Source organism: Podarcis pityusensis, assembly GCF_964106645.2.
Source record: "Podarcis pityusensis genome assembly, chromosome: 18".
NCBI classification, from domain to species: Eukaryota; Metazoa; Chordata; class Lepidosauria; order Squamata; family Lacertidae; genus Podarcis; species Podarcis pityusensis.
In genome coordinates this window covers 2,986,505-3,005,253 of record NC_138043.1, presented here as the reverse complement: position 1 = coordinate 3,005,253, position 18,749 = coordinate 2,986,505, and the positions used below count along the sequence as shown (strand labels likewise).

Genomic DNA, 18,749 nt, shown 5'->3' with positions numbered 1-18,749 from the left:
AAGAATTATTATTAAGGAACAGTTTACTGCACTTTTGGGGGCGCGAAGGAGAGGGGGGGCGTTGTGAACCTGCGCGGTTGGTCACCCGGGTGGCCGCTCACCCCCCCTTCGATTCCCCGGGAAATGAGGAACGGCTTTCCGCTCAGAAAGTGGGGAGATCAAGGAGCCCCCAAGGAACTGGGCGTGGTCAGAAATACTGCTGTGGCAGGGTTGGCAAGGCTGTCTCCGTGGACGTGGCGCAGAAGCAGTCATTTTGGCTCCCGCGAGCCATTCATTTCAACATTGAGCATTTTGTGCGTGTGTTTGTGTGTCAGTTTGGGGCCGGGCCTTCTCCCCCAAAATCCGCAGGGGCTCTTCGGCGCACGAGTCTTTTAAGCGAAGGCTTCTGTGCACAAGCCCAGAGATTTCGACGAGACAGCGTCTTGCCTGGCGGTGAGGTTGAGAGACGGCCCTCTCCTTGGCTCTTGCCATGTTGATCTGCGTTCCTGAAAGAAGTGCAAGAAACAAGTCCCCTGTTCCGGTGGCCAAAGGCAGTTCGCTTCCACTGAAGCTTTGGGTGGTGATTTTGCACGGCTCCACATTGCATCGACTTTGGAGGACCTTTCAGCCCGCAGGAGAAGGCTTTTCCATGCCTCTGAGTGTTAACCGGAGTTGGTTATCACCGCAGGCTGCAACAGGCAGAGGGAAGAGCTGTCTGGCGAGGCTTTGCAAGCGAGGCAGGCACTTTTTCTCTCTTTAAAAATTCTCCATCCTAACAATTTCCGCCCACCTGGTCTTTGGGACGGAACCGGTTTGAGCGTCTCGCATGCTGCTCTTCGAAACTGAGACCCAGGCAGCACGAATCGTGGTTCCTTCGAGAGGAGGCCTGTCGAGTGCCGGAACGGCAGGCAGTGTTACAAATCCAAACCTCCTGACATTTGGGCTGCGGCTGCCATCAGCCCCCCGGCCAGCCAGCTGGCGGGAGTTGCAGTTCAAAGCTTCTTGGAGGTTTTTCAAAGGCTGCCCCACGCACGTCCCTGAAAAGACGGCGAAGGCGAGATATTTCCACAGCCGAAGCTGCGTTAGCTTGCCTGTGCGTACTCTCGCTCGCTCACTCGTCGTCTGTTTTGTTTGCACAGACAAATGTCCTTTTGGCGAAGCGGTTTCCTTAAATAGTCCTTGAGAGGCGAAAGGTCTTGTCTCTCTCAGCGCAGCCTTCAGGAGAAAGCCCGGCCGTGCCTCTCCACGTGGCAGAGCCTCAAATCTGCCTTTGAAACACAGTAAAAATCTCCTTGCCCTTCCTGGGCGTCCTAGCCATCTGCCTCCATGAGCGACCCAGAATCCGAGGGATCCTTTCTTTGACTTAAGGGGAGAGATATCTCCCTCCCTGTCAAAGAAGCCTGCCACCTTCTAGACTTGTTTGGCTTTGCAATTCAACGACAGGAACGTATTTGGGGCGCTGAGAGCCAGTTGCAAAGCTCTGTGAACCTCGGCCGTTACTCCTGGTGAGCGGACTTGATTCCTTCGCCCGCCTTTCCTGCTCACCCTTTCCTCCATCTTGACAATCCGCCCTCAAAGACCTCTCCGTGGAAGCTCTCGCCAACTTGGAGCCCTGCCCCACGTCGCGGGCGATAGGAGCTGTAGTCCCAGCTGCCTGGGGGCGCCCGGTTGGCCAAGTCTGTCCCGGCTGCCATTTCCCGACGCTGCTTGTGCTGTGTTCGCTACCACCCTTTTAAATTTCCCCGCCACCCCAAAACAGGTGAGCCCACCCTGTCAGAGCAGGGAGCTCCTCCTTCCCACCCATCTCCCCATTTCAGCAGGAAAGACAAAATCGGTGCTCTGGACCAGCAGGGAGCGACATCGGACCTATTTTCTTAGAAGTCTACATTAGACCCATGGGGTGTGCGTGTCTGTATGTACATTATAAATATATATATATATATTTATATCCCGGTTCTTATTTCGTTTTGCGTTTTGCAACGTGTTTTCGGAACTTGAGCGCTCACCCCCGTTTTGACGCGCTTTGTACAGAAGGGGGTGCGCAGGATTTTGGGGAAGGGGGCAGAAATCTTGCAGGGCTTGCTCTATGTCGATGGTCACATATCACCTCTTCTGTTTGGGATTTCTCCCCGCCCGCCCCCTCCCAGAAGTGTAAATCGCTGTGTTGACGACGAACCATTGTAGTTTTGCTGTAAAACCAGAGGCGGTTTCCTATCTCTCTCGATAAATATATATATATATATGCGTATATCCACAAATGCATCCCGACAGAAATAATTCCTCTCTCTCTCTTGATTTTTAAAGATTTATCTCCCACCCCTCCGCCCTCTGTAAATAAGCTGTGGGGTTTTCCCCCCCGAAGTATGTGATGATTTCATCCTCCTTTCTATAGACCAAGAGCTTTTCGGCTCCCATGTGGAAGATCCAAAACTTCTTATATTGAGGGGCGGGAAACAAAATCCTGTTTTTTTTAAAAAAGGGGAGGAATGTAACCTCATCCTACGAAACAGGAGAGCCTTTCCCGCTGTTACATCAGGTTATTTCCTCGGGGGGGGGGCATTTATTCCACCTCCCCATATCTCCCCACCTCTTCCTTGGCTGGGAGGGTCTCTCGCGACCCGGCCGTGCCCATCGGTCCCTTCAGGGACATACCTCTTTTCCCGTTCAGCCCAAAGGCTTGGGACGTCGAAGCGTATTTTATTATTTTTATTTTTATTATTATTGTTATTATTTCAGCTCCCGTCAGGTGTGGGGCCCCCCCGCGCCGTTCGTTTTTAACTGTTGTAATTTATTATTAAAACGCTTTATTTAAGGAGAATTTCGGTGTTTTTGGGTTGTTGTTTTTTTTAAAAAAGAAAAAGTTCTCTTTCCTGATATAGTAAGTGGACAATCCCATTGTGCTTCCTTCTGCTTCTTCTTCCTCCTTCCTGCCCCTCCGTTCTTTTCAAAAGAGGCGACGACAAACCAGATGTCTGTATCCAGGCGTAGAACCGTACGGAGACAAGGTGGAATTCTTGTATGCAATGTCGTCCATCGCCGCCTTCTGGCATTCCATCCCCCCCCTTTATTTTTGGAAATATCTAATAAAATAGAATGATAAAAGCACTCCTTTGTTGGGTTATGTGCGTTTTTTGCCTCCTCACTTTTCTTTCTTTCCTCCGTTTGGCTGCAATCAAGCTGAGCGTTCTTACATAACTGCTTGTTTCGTTCATAAATTGCTTCCCTGGGGCTTTCCACACTCTTCCCCCCCCCAAAAAAAAGAAACTTGAGAGATAATTAAAAGATTTAAGCAGCGCCATGTGTTGAGATCATGTGTAAATAAACAGTACAGAGCCACTGTAAAGCCAGCAGGGAGATTCGAGAGTCGTTCGCGGAGCACGGCATTAAACTGTGGAACTGTCTGCCACAGGAAGGCCAGCTTGGATGGCTTCCAAAAGGGGGTTGGGCAAATGCATGGAAGAGACGGCTTTGGGCGGCATATAAATAATAGAAAATATTAGCGTAACATAGCGAAATTGACTTGCGAGGTGGTGTGTTGTTCGATAAGCGATTGAGTACCGTATTTTTCGCTCTATAGGACGCACTTTTCCCCCTTCAAAAATGAAGGGGAAATGTGTGTGCGTCCTATGGAGCGAAGATGCCATAGCCCCGCGACCCTCTCCCGGCTGGAGAGGTGACGCGCGGCTATGGCAGGAACCTCTACAGCCCCGTGTCACCTACCCAGCCGGGAGAGCGCGCGTGGGGCTAAAGAAGCCATAGCCCTGCGACCCTCTCCTGGCTGGAGAGGTGATGCGCGGCTATGGCAGGAGCCTCTCTGCTGCGCCTTTCCGCTGCTCCCTGACCTGCTTTTTGGGGCTGGTGGTGGGCTTCCCCCCGCCAGCCCCAAAGAGCAGGTCGAAAGGAACCTGAAGCCTGGAGAGCGAGAGGGGTCAGTGCACACCAACCCCTCTCGCTCTCCAGGCTTCCAAGGTAGCCGCCTGAATGCACCTTAAACGGCACCTTGTTTTAGAGCGGGAAAACAAGAGGGGGAAAGTTTTCCCCCTCTCTGTGCAGCGCCTCCTGCTGCTTCACTGAAGGGGCGCTGGGCAGAGAGGGGGAAAATTTTTTTTTCTTGTTCTCCCCCCTCTAAAACAAAGTGCGTCCTATTGTCCGGTGCGTCCTATGGTGCGAAAAATACGGTATTTTTCGGGGGGGGGGGGAGGCTCGTTTAATTTCATTGTACACAGGTTGCACAATGACAATAAAGATATTATTATTATTATTGGGACGCGGGTTGCACTGTGGTCTTAAACCACAGAGCCTAAATAAATAGGTACCGGTGAACACCCAGCCCAAACCCCCTGATGATCTCTCCGAACGGTTTTATATACATGTTAAAAAACATGGGGGAGAGGATGGAGCCCCGAGGCACCCCACAAGCGAGAGCCCAGGGGTCCGAACACTCATGCCCCAACACCACTTTCTAGACACGGCCCAGGAGAAAGGAGCGGAACCGCTGTATACCACATATACCACATACAGGTAGGTAGCCGTGCTGGTCTGCCGTAGTCGAAACAAAATAAAAAAAATTCCTTCCAGTAGCACCTTAAAAGGTAAAGGGACCCCTTACCATTCGGTCCAGTTGTGGCCGACTCTGGGGTTGCGGCGCTCATCTCGCTCTACTGGCCGAGGGAGCCGGCGTACAGCTTCCGGGTCATGTGGCCAGCAGGACTAAGCCGCTTCTGGCGAACCAGAGCAGCGCACGGAAACGCCATTTACCTTCCCACCGGAGCAGTACCTATTTATCTACTTGCACTTTGACATGCTTTTGAACTGCTAGGTTGGCAGGAGCAGGGACCGAGCTATGGGAGCTCACCCCGTCATTGCGGGGATTCAAACCACCGACCTTCTGATTGGCAAGCCCTAGGCTCTGTGGTTTAACCCACAGCACCACCCGCGTCCCTGGTAGCACCTTAGAGACCAACTGAAGTCTCTCAGCCCCACTCACCTCACAGAGTGTTTGTTGTGGGGGAGGAAGGGAAAGGAGAATGTTAGCCGCTTTGAGACTCCTTCGGGTAGTGATAAAGCGGGATATCAAATCCAAACTCTTCTTCTTCTTCTTATTCTACGGTGCTACTGAAGGAATTTTTAAATTTAGATATACCAGAGTAATGGCTCCCATTCCCCCTTCGCCCCCCACTTCTGAGCCTGGACTCGCTCTTCCTCTTCAGGGGGCCTTGTGGAAAATGTTTCCTAATCCCCCCAGGATGAGGAAACCACGCTTGCTTGAGTAACGCCTTCCCGGATCCTTCCCTTGCGCTGACGAGGAGGAAGGCGAACCACCGACCTCCACTGTTGGGTTAGGCACCGGTTTAAGCTCTGAGCTACTTCCCTAAAGGAAGGCTACACAAGGCTCCTTTCCCCTCCAAAGATCTATTCTCCCGGTCGAATCCTTTAGCCCAGAGATCCCTCGAATACAGATCTCGTTCCTTGAAGATGGCAAAAGCCTTGCGGGCGTTCCTCCTCGTGAGAACGCCAAGGTTCTTCCTTGTCCTTCTCCAAACAGGTAAGATGGGAAGTTTTGGGTGCGTTCGGGTTACGATCTCTCTGCCACCCTGAGGACACTTGTCGTTGTCGTCATCTTTGGCGATCCCTCTTAGCCGAGTAAGATTGTCTTCCATGAAAATGGTCTTAACAGTGAGTCTGTAAGGGACTGTGGAGGCCAATTCTGGATCCACATGTCCTTCCACAGTGGGGACACAGGTTTCTGGGCAGGAGTTGATCCCGGTGAGGGTTTGCCAAGCGTGCCTTCCTCTTAGCACGTTTCTCCCTTGCGTCCTGAGTTCGAGTGTCTTCAAAGCCCAGGACACCTTTGGGAAAGGCTGTTCTGCAACTGGAGCGCTCGCAGGCCAGTGTTTCCTAGTTGTCGGTGTTTATACTACATTTTTAAAGATTTCCCTTGAGAGAGTCTTTGAACCTCTTGTTGACCACCAGCATTACGCTTTCCATTTTTAAGTTCGGAATAGAGCAGTTGCTTTGGAAGACGATCATCGGGCATCCGCACAACATGGACAGTCCAACGAAGCTGATGTTTCAGAGTCCTCGCTCTGACACGGGTGATCTTTGCTTCTTCCAATACACGCATTCCTCCGCCTGTCTTCCCAAGTGATGTGTAAAAATTTTCAGAGACACTGTAATAGGCTAGGGGCATGAATGCTTTTATCGGTAAATAAACGCAAACAGGTTTTAGGTGGTCCCAATGGTCTCCTCCAACTCTACAGTTCTAGATATTACACAGTATACCGTATTTTTCGCTCTATAACACGCACCCGGCCATAACACGCACGTAGTTTTTAGAGGAGGAAAATCCGTAGGCATGCCACCCGTAGGCATTCCCTCCATAACACGCACAGACATTTCCCCTTACTTTTTAGGAGGAAAAAAGAGAGTGTTATGGTGCAAAAAATACGGTATTTTCCCCAAGGTTCCTCTGGCTCCCATCTCCCGCCTTTCTTCCTCATGTAAAACCACATCAGTTCGCATCTATCTGCCGCCTTTCGTCATACGGCTGTTTCAGTTTAATCTGAAGCAACACTTTGGTTTTTCCTCCTCTGCTGCGTGTGAGGGGTAATAATAATAATATAATAATAAATTTTTATTTCTACCCACCCTTCCGGGTTCAAAAACCGGGCTCAGGGCGGCTAACAACAAATTTAAAACAATTGTAAAAGCAGCATAAAATATAGTATAAAAACATGAATAACAATAAAATTCAAAGTTCAGAAATCAATTTAGGGGAAATCCATCTAATAAACTTTAGATAATCACCAGGGCTAGCTGGCTGAATTTGTCCTACTTGGGCCAGCGAGGAGACCAGGGGAGAATTAGCTGTGGGGTCTCAGAGCAGGTGATCTTCATAAAAGGGGAAGGGGAGGGAAGAGAAGGGAAATAGAAGATCAGGCTGAATTCAAATTAAAAGCCAGGTAGAATAGCTCTGTCTTACAGGCACGACGGAAGGAGGTTAAATCCTGCAGGGCCCTGGTCTCATGGGACAGAGCAGTCCACCAGGTCGGAGCCATCACTGAGAAGGCCCTGGCCCTGGTGGAGGATAGTCTGACTTCCTTAGCGCCTGGGACCTCTAAACTATGGTTATTCATGGACCTTAAGGTCCTCTGCGGGGCAGACCAGGAGAGGCGGTCCCATAAATAGGGTAGGGGATGGCTTCAAAAGGAGACCCAACAAATTCACTGAGATTACTCTGGCTATGTATTGATGTATATACATTGATAGGGAGCCTTCATAGAATCTACATAAGACTTTGAAGGGACCACGAAAATCATCTAGTCCAACCCTCAGCAATGCATAGGGCTCGGACCTATGACCTATTGACCTGCACCTCCATGGACAACTATGGGTCCAAAATGACTCCAAGGCTGCACACCTGTTCCTTCAGGCGCACAGTTACCCCATTCAGGACCAGGGAGTCCTCCACACCTGCCCGCCTCCTGTCCCCCCAAAACAGCCCTTCTTTCTTGTCAGGATTCAACCTCAATCTGTTAGCCACCATCCATCCTCCAACCGCCTCCCGACACTCACACAGGACCTTCACCGCCTTCACTGGTTCCGATTTTAGAGATGTAGGGATACAGGGACGAGGCCTTTTAGGGCTTTCAAGGTCAGCACCAACACTTTGAATTGTGCTCGGAAACATACTGGGAGCCAATATAGGTCTTTCAGGACCGGTGTTATGCGGTCTTGGCAGCCGCTCCCAGTCCCCAGTCCAGCTGCCGCATTCTGGATTAGTTGTAGTTTCCGGGTCACCTTCAAAGGTAGCCCCACGGAGAGTGCATGGCAGTAGTCCAAGCGGGAGATAACTAGAGCATGCACCACTCTGGAGAGACAGTCTACAGGCAGGGAGGGTCTCATCCTGTGAACCAGATGGAGCTGGTAGATAGCTGCCCTGAACACAGAATTGACCTGCGCCTCCATGGACAGCTGTGAGTCCAGAATGACCCCCAGGCTGCACACCTGGTCCTTCAGGGGCACGGTGACCCCATTCAGGACCAGGGAGTCCCCCACACCTGCCCGCCCCTTGTCCCCCAGAAACAGCACTTCTGTCTTGTCGGGATTCGACCTCAATCCATTAGCCGCTCTCCATCCTCCAACACAAGGAAGTCTTTCTCTTTTCATATCTGTCGGAGTGGAAAACCCCTGCGCACAACAACACGCCATGGAGAACCATAGAAGAACAGCCTTGCTGTCATTTTGAAAGCATACCTATCCATTACTCTGCAAATAAAATAATATCCTTTGGGGCCTAAACTATTCCGTACTCCGCTGAAACTGCATACAGTCGTACCTTTGATCCCGAATGCCTTGGTAGTCGGATTTTTCGGCTCCCGCAGACTGCAAACCCAGAAGTGAGTGTTCCGGTTTGCGAACGTTCTTTGGAACCAAACATCCGGTTCCGTGGCTTCCGATTGGCTGCGGAAGCTTCCTGCAGCCAATCGGAAGCCGCGCTTTGGTTTCCGAACGTTTTGGAAGTCGAACGGACTTCCGGAACGGATTCCGTTCGACTTCCGAGCCCTGACTGTAAATGTTCCTTTTGTTGTCTCCCCACGCAACTTTGGAGAACTGCTTTTAAATAGTTCTGCCGCAACCTGCCGGACGTTTTCTGACCCAATTCATCCAACGGCCTTTTCTCGCACAGGTCTCTGGTTCTTCGCCCCTAGCGCTTGGGGGGGCTGGGTTATCGGGGGCAAGGAAGTTGTGCCCCACTCCCAGCCCTTCATGGCCTCCATCCAGGTGAATGGGGCGCACGTCTGCGGTGGGTTCTTGGTGCGGCGAAAGTGGGTCATGACGGCGGCTCACTGCCTGATGCCCAGGTAAGTTGGAACCAGGGTGGATAAAAATCAATGATCCTGTTTTTTTAAAATCGAAACAAATCTGATTTTCTTACAAATCAGATTTTCTTATTTAAGTCAGATTTTCTGGATTTAAATCGGATTTTTAAAATAAAATGCCAGGGGGGGGGGGATCTTTCTAAAGATAATTTTCTATTTAAGTTACATTACAGTCCAAAGGCTAAAGTAAAGGGGACCCCTGACCATTAGGTCCAGTTGTAACCGACTGGGGTTGCGGCGCTCATCTCGCTTTACTGGCCGAGGGAGCCGGCGTCCAGCTTCCGGGTCATGTGGCCAGCAGGACTAAGCCGCTTCTGGCGAACCAGAGCAGTGCACGGAAACGCCGTTTACCTTCCCGCTGGAGCGGTACCTATTTATCTACTTGCACTTTGACGTGCTTTTGAACTGCTAGGTGGGCAGGAGCAGGGATCGAGCAAAGGGAGCTCACCCCGTCGCGGGGATTCAAACCGCCGACCTTCCGATCGGCAAGTCCTAGGCTCTGTGGTTTAACTCACAGCCCCACCCACGTCCCTTCCCAGTCCAAAGGCTATTCATCAGGAAATAAGGATTTGTTTTATGTTTTTCATGTGTGATTCAAATCCACCACTCAGCCACAATCCTCGCTGGGTGACGCTGAGGGGGCCATTCACTGCTTTTCTAAGATTAAAAACTGAGCAATAAACCAAGGGCAGATTCGATCGTACGTCCACATCCTACATGTCTGGCTGGACTCGTCTAAACAGGAACGTTTTTCACAGTGACTGAAAGAACAACAGCGGAGAATCCTGCCTGTGTCAAGTGGCAGGGAGTTCCAGAGTTTAGGTGCTGCCAGATTAAAAGAGCAATTTCTTACGAATGTTCAATGGGTTTTCTGCAGAACCTGGGCCAGTAAGACAGACAGCTGCCTGTCTGGGCTGTTTCCGCTGTCTGGATTTTCCTGCCTTCCCTTCCTATATCTGCTGGTTGTTGTATTTTTAATTAAATTTTATTTAATATAATTATTACAAAATACAAGCAAAATACTGCAAATACATGTATACATATATATTTCAGATAAGCACACACGTATAAAAAAGAACAAAAAATAAAAAAGGAAGAAAAGAAAAAATAAGAAGAAAAGTTGGATGAATTTCTTCCAAATTGATTCTACAAATATCTCAATAACAAAATTTCATTGATTGACTTCCATCGCTTGCACTGCACTTCCTATATACATTTTAAGCAAAATTGTATCTGTTATTCCGTATTTCCCCCACACACTCTCATACAAATATTCTAATCAATAAGTTTCCTAAATCTATTCTAAACACAACCAATACCTTACACTTCATCTTTGTCTACATAAATATTCATTTAAACGTTTCCATTGTTTCTGGGCATAGCTGTCAACTGTCCCTTATTTGGTGGGAAAGTCCCTTATCCCAGCGCCGTGTCCTGCTGCTGTCCCGGATTGATGATGTCCCTTCAATTTCCCGGGTTTCAAAGGAAGCAGCTCCTCTCCCTCCCTCCCTGCCGGCCAACTGTGTTGCTTGGCTGCGTTGCTCACCCAATAAGGAGTCTAAGAACGACTGGGGGTGGAGCTTGCATGCCTTGTGCCAATCAAATCAGCCGCGTTGCCTGGGGACTCACCTTTGCTCAGCGCTTCCCAGCGGAGAGGGGACGGTGGTTTTCCTTGCTGCATCCCCTTTGCCGGGTTGCTGCGCTGTGGGAACCACCGCTTGAGGCTTCGTTTGGCTGCTGGCTGGGCTTTCTGCCTTTGGCTCGGAGGGGCTCAGAAGTTGAACGTACCTGTGCTTTGAAAATCCCTTATTTTGGCTGCTGATCCCTTATTTTCGAGGCTGCTGGTCCCTTATTTTCAAATCTGTAAGTTGACAGCTATGTTTCTGGGTTATACTTTTGGGGTTTTGTCTGATCAAATCAGTCAGTGTCTGCTGCTTTTTAACCGTGCTTTCCAAACTGAAACTCCAGGCGATCGCCGTCTGTCCGCATCGTGCTCGGCGCCCACTCCCTCGCGGCCCCCGAGGCCTCGCAGCAGATTTTCGGGGTGCAAGAATCCATCGCTCACCCACTTTACAACTCTGGAACCGTGACGAACGACATCCGCTTGCTCAAAGTGAGTGGGGCAGGGGAGGTTCTGGCTAAATACGTCCTGCTCTATAAAGCAGCTTACTGTGGGGGTACCTTTTTAACCCTGGGGGCCGCAATCCCTCCTGAGCAATTTTTCGGCGGCCGGTTGACAGCGTGGGACAGGGCCACAGGTAAAATTGGGGTGGGTCAAGGGTTGCAAAATCGACCTTTGCTCAGCAGGTTAGCTGTAGGAATGGATTCAGACCCTGGGGGGGAAATATGTTGTCCAGTTACAGTGGTACCTCGGGCTAAGAACTTAATTCGTTCCGGAGGTCCGTTCTTAACCTGAAACTGTTCTTAACCTGAAGCATCACTTTAGCTAATGGGGCCTCCTGCTGCCGCAGTGCCGCCGGAGCACGATTTCTGTTCTCATCCTGAAGCAAAGTTCTTAACCCGAGGTACTATTTCTGGGTTAGCGGAGTCTGTAACCTGAAGCGTCTGTAACCTGAAGCGTCTGTAACCCGAGGTACCACTGTATTATCCTTCCTTGCTCAAAGGGAGTGAGGTCAGTAGAGTATTATCCTTTGCAGCTTAAACTTTGAAAATCAGACAAGGTTGATTTGACCAGTAGACCTGAAGGAGCGTCTCCACCCCCATCGTCCAGCCCGGACACGGAGGTCCAGCTCCAAGGGCCGTCTGGCGGTTCCCTCCCTGCAAGAAGTGAGGTTACAGGGAAGCAGGCAGAGGGCCTTCTCGGTGGTGGCACCTGCCCTGTGGAACACCCTCCCATCAGACGTCAAGGAGATAAAGAACTACCTGACTTTTAGAAGACATCTGAAGGCAGCCCTGTTTAGGGAAGTTTTCAATGTTTGATGTTTTGTCATGTTTTTCATACTGTAGTACCTCGGGTTACAGACGCTTCAGGTTAGACGCTTCAGGTTACAGACTCTTCTAACCCAGAAATAGTACCTCAGGTAAAGAACTTTGCTTCAGGATGGGAACAGAAATCGTGCTCCGGTGGCACGGCGGCAGCAGGAGGCTCCGTTAGCTAAAGTGGTGCTTCAGGTTAAGAACAGTTTCCGGTTCAGGATGAGATCAGAAATCGTGCGGCAGCAGCGGCAGGCCCCATTAGCTAAAGTGGTACCTCAGGTTAAGAACGGTTTCAGGTTAAGAACGGGCCTCCAGAACAAATTAAGTTCTTAACCCAAGGTACCACTGTATTGTGCTGGGAGCTACCCAGAGTGGCTGGGAAAACCCAGCCAGATGGGTGGGGTATAAATAGTGAATTATTATTATTATTATTATTATTATTATTATTATTAGCGGGAAAGACTATATTGCTCAGTTATTATCCTTCCTTGCTCAACGAGAGTGAGGTCAGTAGAATATCCTTTGCAGCTTAAACTTGGAATCATAGAATCATAGAATCATAGAGTTGGAAGAGACCACAAGGGCCATCGAGTCCAACCCCCTGCCAAGCAGGAAACACCATCAGAGCACTCCTGACATATGGTTGTCAAGCCTCTGCTTAAAGACCTCCAAAGAAGGAGACTCCACCACACTCCTTGGCAGCAAATTCCACTGTCGAACAGCTCTTACTGTCAGGAAGTTCTTGCTAATGTTTAGGTGGAATCTTCTTTCTTGTAGTTTGGATCCATTGCTCCGTGTCCGCTTCTCTGGAGCAGCAGAAAACAACCTTTCTCCCTCCTCTATGTGACATCCTTTTATATATTTGAACATGGCTATCATATCACCCCTTAACCTCCTCTTCTCCAGGCTAAACATGCCCAGCTCCCTTAGCCGTTCCTCATAAGGCATCGTTTCCAGGCCTTTGACCATTTTGGTTGCCCTCCTCTGGACACGTTCCAGTTTGTCAGTGTCCTTCTTGAACTGTGGTGCCCAGAACTGGACACAGTACTCCAGGTGAGGTCTGACCAGAGCAGAATACAGTGGCACTATTACTTCCCTTGATCTAGATGCTATACTCCTATTGATGCAGCCCAGAATTGCATTGGCTTTTTTAGCTGCCGCGTCACACTGTTGGCTCATGTCAAGTTTGTGGTCAACCAAGACTCCTAGATCCTTTTCACATGTACTGCTCTCAATCCAGGTGTCACCCATCTTGTATTTGTGCCTCTCATTTTTTTTGCCCAAGTGCAATACTTTACATTTCTCCCTGTTAAAATTCATCTTGTTTGTTTTGGCCCAGTTCTCTAATCTGTCAAGGTCGTTTTGAAGTGTGATCCTTAAGAAAAGGTTGATTTAACCTTCTCGAAACATTAATCCAGGGTGCTTTAAAGCAGACTGGGTTTTCTCCTTAATTTTGCCCCCTTTCTCCCCTTTAAAAGCAGCAATCACACACGCATGCACACTCAACAACCAGTAGGTTAGGAAACGGGCAGACCAGGCACGTATCAGTCGATCGGTTTTATCCAAAGAGCTGCCCCGTGGAAGATGGAGCAAGCGATGCTTTAACTGAGATCCCTCCATTGCAGGGGGTTGGACTAGATGTCTCTGTGGGATCCCCTTACCATTCTACAATATAATAATAATAATTTATTATTTATACACCGCCCATCTGGCTGAGTTTCCCCAGCCACTCTGGGCGGCTCCCAATCAAGTATTAAAAACAATACAGCGTTAAATATTAAAAACTTCCCTGAACAGGGCTGCCTTCAGATGTCTTTTAAAGATAGGATAGCTACTTATTTCCTTCACATCTGAAGGGAGGGTGTTCCACAGGGCGGGCGCCACCACCAAGAAGGCCCTCTGTCTGGTTCCCCGTAACTTGGCTTCTCGCAGTGAGGGAACCGCCAGACGGCCCTCGGAGATGGACCCCAGTGTCCGGGCTGAACGATGGGGGTGGAGACGCTCCTTCAGGGATACTGGGCCATTTAGGGCTTTAAAGGCCAGCCCCAACACTTTGAATTGTGCTCGGAAACGTACTGGGAGCTAATGCAGATCTCTCAGAACCGGTGTTATGTGGTCCCGGCGGCCGCTCCCAGTCCCCAGTCTGGCTGCCGCATTCTGGATTAAATGCAGTTTCCAGGTCACCTTCAAAGGTAGCCCCACGTAGAGCGCATGGCAGTAGTCCAAGCGAGAGATAACCAGAGCATGCACCACAAGGCTGTGACATGTTCACTGGTGCGCCCTGTCTCAAAAAACTGACCAGTAGGTGGCAGTATGATCTTCTGACAAACGACCACATGTGAACTCTGGAGATTATCCAAAAGGGGAGCAAGGTTTGGAACTGTCAAGAAATGCAATAGGAATCACTGCCTTAAATATAAAGTTGAGGTTCTAGACCTCATGAATAAAGGGCCGATTTAAATAGCAGGCTGCCTCAAGCAGCAAAACGTCTTGGGCCAGCTTTGCTTTGTATAAATTTAAGGCTCCCCCAGGGACGCGAGTGGTGCTGTGGGTTAAACCACAGAGCCTAGGACTTGCCGATCAGAAGGTCGGCGGTTCGAATCCCCGCAATGACGGGGTGAACTCCCGTTGCTCGGTCCCTGCTCCTGCCCACCTAGCAGTTCGAAAGCACGTCAAAGTGCAAGTAGATAAATAGGTACCGCTCCGGCGGGAAGGTAAACGGCGTTTCCGTGCGCTGCTCTGGTTCGCCAGAAGCGGCTTAGTCCTGCTGGCCACATGACCCGGAAGCTGGACGCCGGCTCCCTCGGCCAATAAAGCGAGATGAGCGCCGCAACCCCAGAGTCGGCCACGACTGGACCTAATGGTCAGGGGTCCCTTTACCTTTACGTGTTGTTACAAAAGCTGGGTGCCTGCTGGTCTCTCTGCCAAACGGCGGCAAGAGCCCACAGAGTCTGTGTCCCTTTGGAGAATGGAAGACACAGCAGAGACGGTAGTGCTTTAAGAAAAATCGTTTCTTCTTCTTCGGCGATCCCTCGTAGCCGAGTAAGATTGTCTTCCAAAACACAGTTTTAATAATGAGTCCGTAAGTGACTGTGGAGGCCAATTCTGGATCCCCACGTCCTTCCACAGTGGGGACATAGGTTTGCAGGTGAGAGTTGATCCCGGTGAGGGTTTGCCAAGCGCGCCTTCCTCTTAGCACGTTTTCCCCTCTTGTCCTGAGTTCGAGTGTCTTCAAAGCCCATGACACCTTTGGGAAAGGCTGTTCTCCAACTGGAGCGCTCGCAGGCCAGTGTTTCCCAGTTGTCGGTGTTTATACTACATTTTTTTTAGATTTGCATTGAGAGAGTCTTTAAAACTCTCTTGTCGACCACCAACATTACACTTTCCATTTTTAAGTTCGGAATAGAGTAGTTGCTTTGGAAGACAATAACGCATGTCCTTAATCTCGTATATTCTTAACATCCAATTTTGCAACCTTATTCATCTTATAACAAGTGACATTTTGAAGTCCAGCTAATGAAGAAACCTATGCACAAAGCTTACAAAATATGCATTAAACATTTCCACTCCTTTTTAAAAATAAAATTAAAAAATGTCCTTTCTTTCTTGGGTTTCAAATGATATAATATGCCCTGCATAGTTGGTTAATTTATTTTGCCAGTCTTCTTTGGCGGTGGCTTCTTTCTTCTACAGAGATGGTTTAGTCTTATCCTAGCACCCACTGTCGGGTGCAGGGACAAAGTCTTTCGCTCAATAACTTCTCTAAATAACTTCTTCCAGCCTCCTAACCTGGCAGATCTCCCTTAACCTGCCTCTCACACAGGGTCTTTCGTTTCCCGTCCATCAGCCTTCCTGTGCGTACCTTCTTTAACCCAGAATAAAAAGGTAAAGGTACCCCTGACTGCTAGGTCCAGTTGTGGACGACTCTGGGGTTGTGGCGCTCATCTCGCTTTATTGGCCGAGGGAGTTTGTCCGCAGACAGTTTTTCCGGGTCATGTGGCCAGCATGACTAAGCCGCTTCTGGCAAACCAGAGCAGCAAACGGAAACGCCGTTTACCTTCCCACCGGAGAGGTACCTATTTATCTACGTGCACTTGGACGTGCTTTCGAACTGTTAGGTTGGCAGGAGCTGGGACTGAGCAACGGGAGCTCACCCCATCCTTGCGGGGATTCGAATCGCCGACCTTCCGATCGGCAAGTCCTAGGCTCTGTGGTTTAGGCCACAGCGCCACCCACGAATAGAGGACCTCGAAACAATTTTGAGTCACAGTTGTCCTTGCTTAAATACCCTGTTCTGCCGCTAGAGGGAGACAAAGCTTAATGCCAGCACTAAACATCCCCCCCGATTCACCTTGCAGCTGAACGGCTCGGCCGTCTTCAATCACGCTGTTCAACGTGTCAGGATCCCGCGAGCCAACACCGACCCCTGCCCGGGAGTCATGTGTCACGTGACGGGCTGGGGGGACACCTCCAATTTTGGGACGATCCCCACCATACTGATGGAGGCCAACACAACCATTGTCGACCGGAAAGCATGCAACGTATCGTGGGCTGGCCAAATCCGCCGCTGCATGATCTGCGCCGCCAACACTGACCCCAGTCTCCGGGGATTTTGTTCGGTGAGTGTTATTTTTTTGGGGGGTGCCCAAATCAGAATTTTCTGAACCAGAAACCCTGGCGCCTTCTTGAATTCCGAATGCCAGGTTTTTATTTATTTCGTTTCTGCAAAAGATTTATTTATATAATCTATATATAAAACAGAGAGAGAGAGAGCGTCTGCTAAAGACAGCTCAAAATAAAAATATGAAAAGCGAAATCATATACAGTGGTACCTTGGTTCTCCCTTAATCCGTTCCAGAAGTCCGTTCCAAAACCAAAGCGTTCCAAAACCAAGGCGCGCTGCTTTCCCATAGAAAGTAAGCCAAAACGGATTAATCCGTTCCAGACTTTTAAAAACAACCCCTAAAACAGCAAATTAACATGGATTTTACGCTCTAATGAGACCATTGACCCATGAAATGAAAGCAATAATTAATAATGACAAAAATTCAAATTATTATTATTTTCTTACCTGCGATGATGACGGTTGCTGTTTGGATGGGGGGCTTTTATCCATTTCGTCAGTCACACAAACAATCAATCAATCAGTAGCTGAACTGGGTTCCAAACAGTCACAAAAGCAAATGAACCGAAAAAGCCTCAGAAACAAAAACGGCAAAATAAATAGCAAAAACAAAAGCACCAAACTTAATCCGTTCCGGAAGTCCGTTTGACTTCTGAAATGTTCGAAAACTAAGGCGCAGCTTGGTAAACGGTGTTTCCGTGCACCCTGGTTTCTGTCACGGTGTCCCGTTGCTCCAGAAGCGGTTTAGTCCTGCTGTCCACGTGACCTGGAAAGCTGTCTGCGGACAAACGCAGCTCCCTTGGCCTGAAAGCAAGATGAGTGCTGCAACCCCAGAGTCGCCTTTGACTGGACTTCACCGTCCAGGGGTCCTTTAAAGGTAAAGGGTAAAGGGACCCCTGACCATTAGGTCCAGTCGTGGCCGACTCTGGGGTTGCAGTGCTCATCTCGCTTTATTGGCCGAGGGAGCCGGTGTCCAGCTTCCGGGTCATGTGGCCAGCAGGACTAAGCCGCTTCCGACGAACCAGAGCAGCGCACAGAAACTCCGTTTACCTTCCTGCCGGAGCGGTACCTACTTGCACTTTGACGTGCTTTCGAACTGCTAGGTTGGCAGGAGCAGGGACCGAGCAACGGGAGCTCACCCCGTCGTGGGGATTCGAACAACCGACCTTCTGATCTGCAAGTCCTAGGCTCTGTGCTTTAACCCACAGCGCCACCCACGTCCCAGGGGTCCTTTACCTTACCTTTATATATTACCATATTTTTTCGCTCTATAAGACTCACCAGACCACAAGATGCACCTAGTTTTTGGAAGAGGAAAACAAGAAAAAAATTATTCTGAATCTCAGAAGCCAGAACAACAAGAGGGATCGCTGCGCAGTGAAAGCAGCAATCCCTCTTGCTGTTCTGGCTTCTGGGATAGCTGCGCAGCCTGCATTTGCTCCATAGGACGCACACACATTTCCCCTTACTTTTTAGGAGGGAATAAGTGAATCTTATAGAGCAAAAAATATGGTATTTTATATATGTTGGAAGCCACACAGAGATGAGTGCTGCAACCCCAAAGTCGCCTTTGACTGGACTTAACCGTCCAGAGGTCCTTTACCTTTACCTTCAGAGTGGGTATCAGTGACACTGCCCTTTGTCTCCCTCGCATGCCAGGGCGACTCAGGCGGACCCCTGCTTTGCGGTTCCAGAGTCCATGGGATCGTCTCTTTCAACGGACGCCGTTGTGGAGACCGCCGGTTCCCGGACGTCTACACTCGCATCTCCAAATACATCGCCTGGATCCGTTACGTACTACAGACGTTTTAAATTGGAGCAGCTTGTGTCTCTCTTTGGGGAAGGCTGCGTTGGGGAGAATTTTCTGTCCTCCCCTCAGGAAGGAAGCGATGGAGATGGAATAACAATAGCCTTTTAAAAAAATTAAAAATAAACCCTCCATTTTATAAAAGCAGGAACTGTCGTCCCCATTAGACTCCACAGTGAGTGAGTGTGTGAGAGAGAATGGTTATCTCTGTGTGGTTTTGTGGAATAATTTTCTGCTCAACAGAGCCGTTTTGACACCCTCACAAGTCGGTGTGCTCTCCTTCCTTGGAGATATTTCATGTTGTTGTTTAGTCGTTTAGTGGTGTCCGACTCTTCGTGACCCCCTGGACCAGAGCACGCCAGGCACTCCTGTCTTCCCGCAGTTTGGTCAAACTCATGCTGGTAGCTTCGAGAACACTGTCCCACCATCTCGTCCTCTGTCGTCCCCTTCTCCTTGCGCCCTCCATCTTTCCCAGCATCAGGGTCTTTTCCAGGGAGTCTTCTCTTCTCCTGAGGTGGCC

General features: G+C 49.5%; 1 protein-coding gene across 1 annotated transcript; it reads left to right on the top strand.

The window, feature by feature from the left end:
* The first annotated feature begins 5,117 nt into the window (after positions 1-5,117).
* LOC308467448 (serine protease 57-like) lies at positions 5,118-18,749 on the top strand. Its single transcript, XM_080989199.1, has 5 exons — positions 5,118-5,524; positions 8,669-8,843; positions 10,830-10,974; positions 16,157-16,417; positions 18,082-18,749. Exons 1-5 carry the CDS (start codon positions 5,455-5,457, stop codon positions 18,232-18,234), a joined length of 804 nt encoding a protein of 267 aa, XP_080845325.1. The 5' UTR covers positions 5,118-5,454; the 3' UTR covers positions 18,235-18,749.

Bases quoted from the DNA above. Each gene is read 5' to 3' on its own strand.
- LOC308467448 (XM_080989199.1), top strand. From the start codon at position 5,455: ATGGCAAAAGCCTTGCGGGCGTTCCTCCTCGTGAGAACGCCAAGGTTC. The intron at 5,525-8,668 runs GTAAGATGGGAA...TTTCTCGCACAG, and splicing joins CCTTGTCCTTCTCCAAACAG to GTCTCTGGTTCTTCGCCCCT. The intron at 8,844-10,829 runs GTAAGTTGGAAC...CTGAAACTCCAG, and splicing joins GCTCACTGCCTGATGCCCAG to GCGATCGCCGTCTGTCCGCA.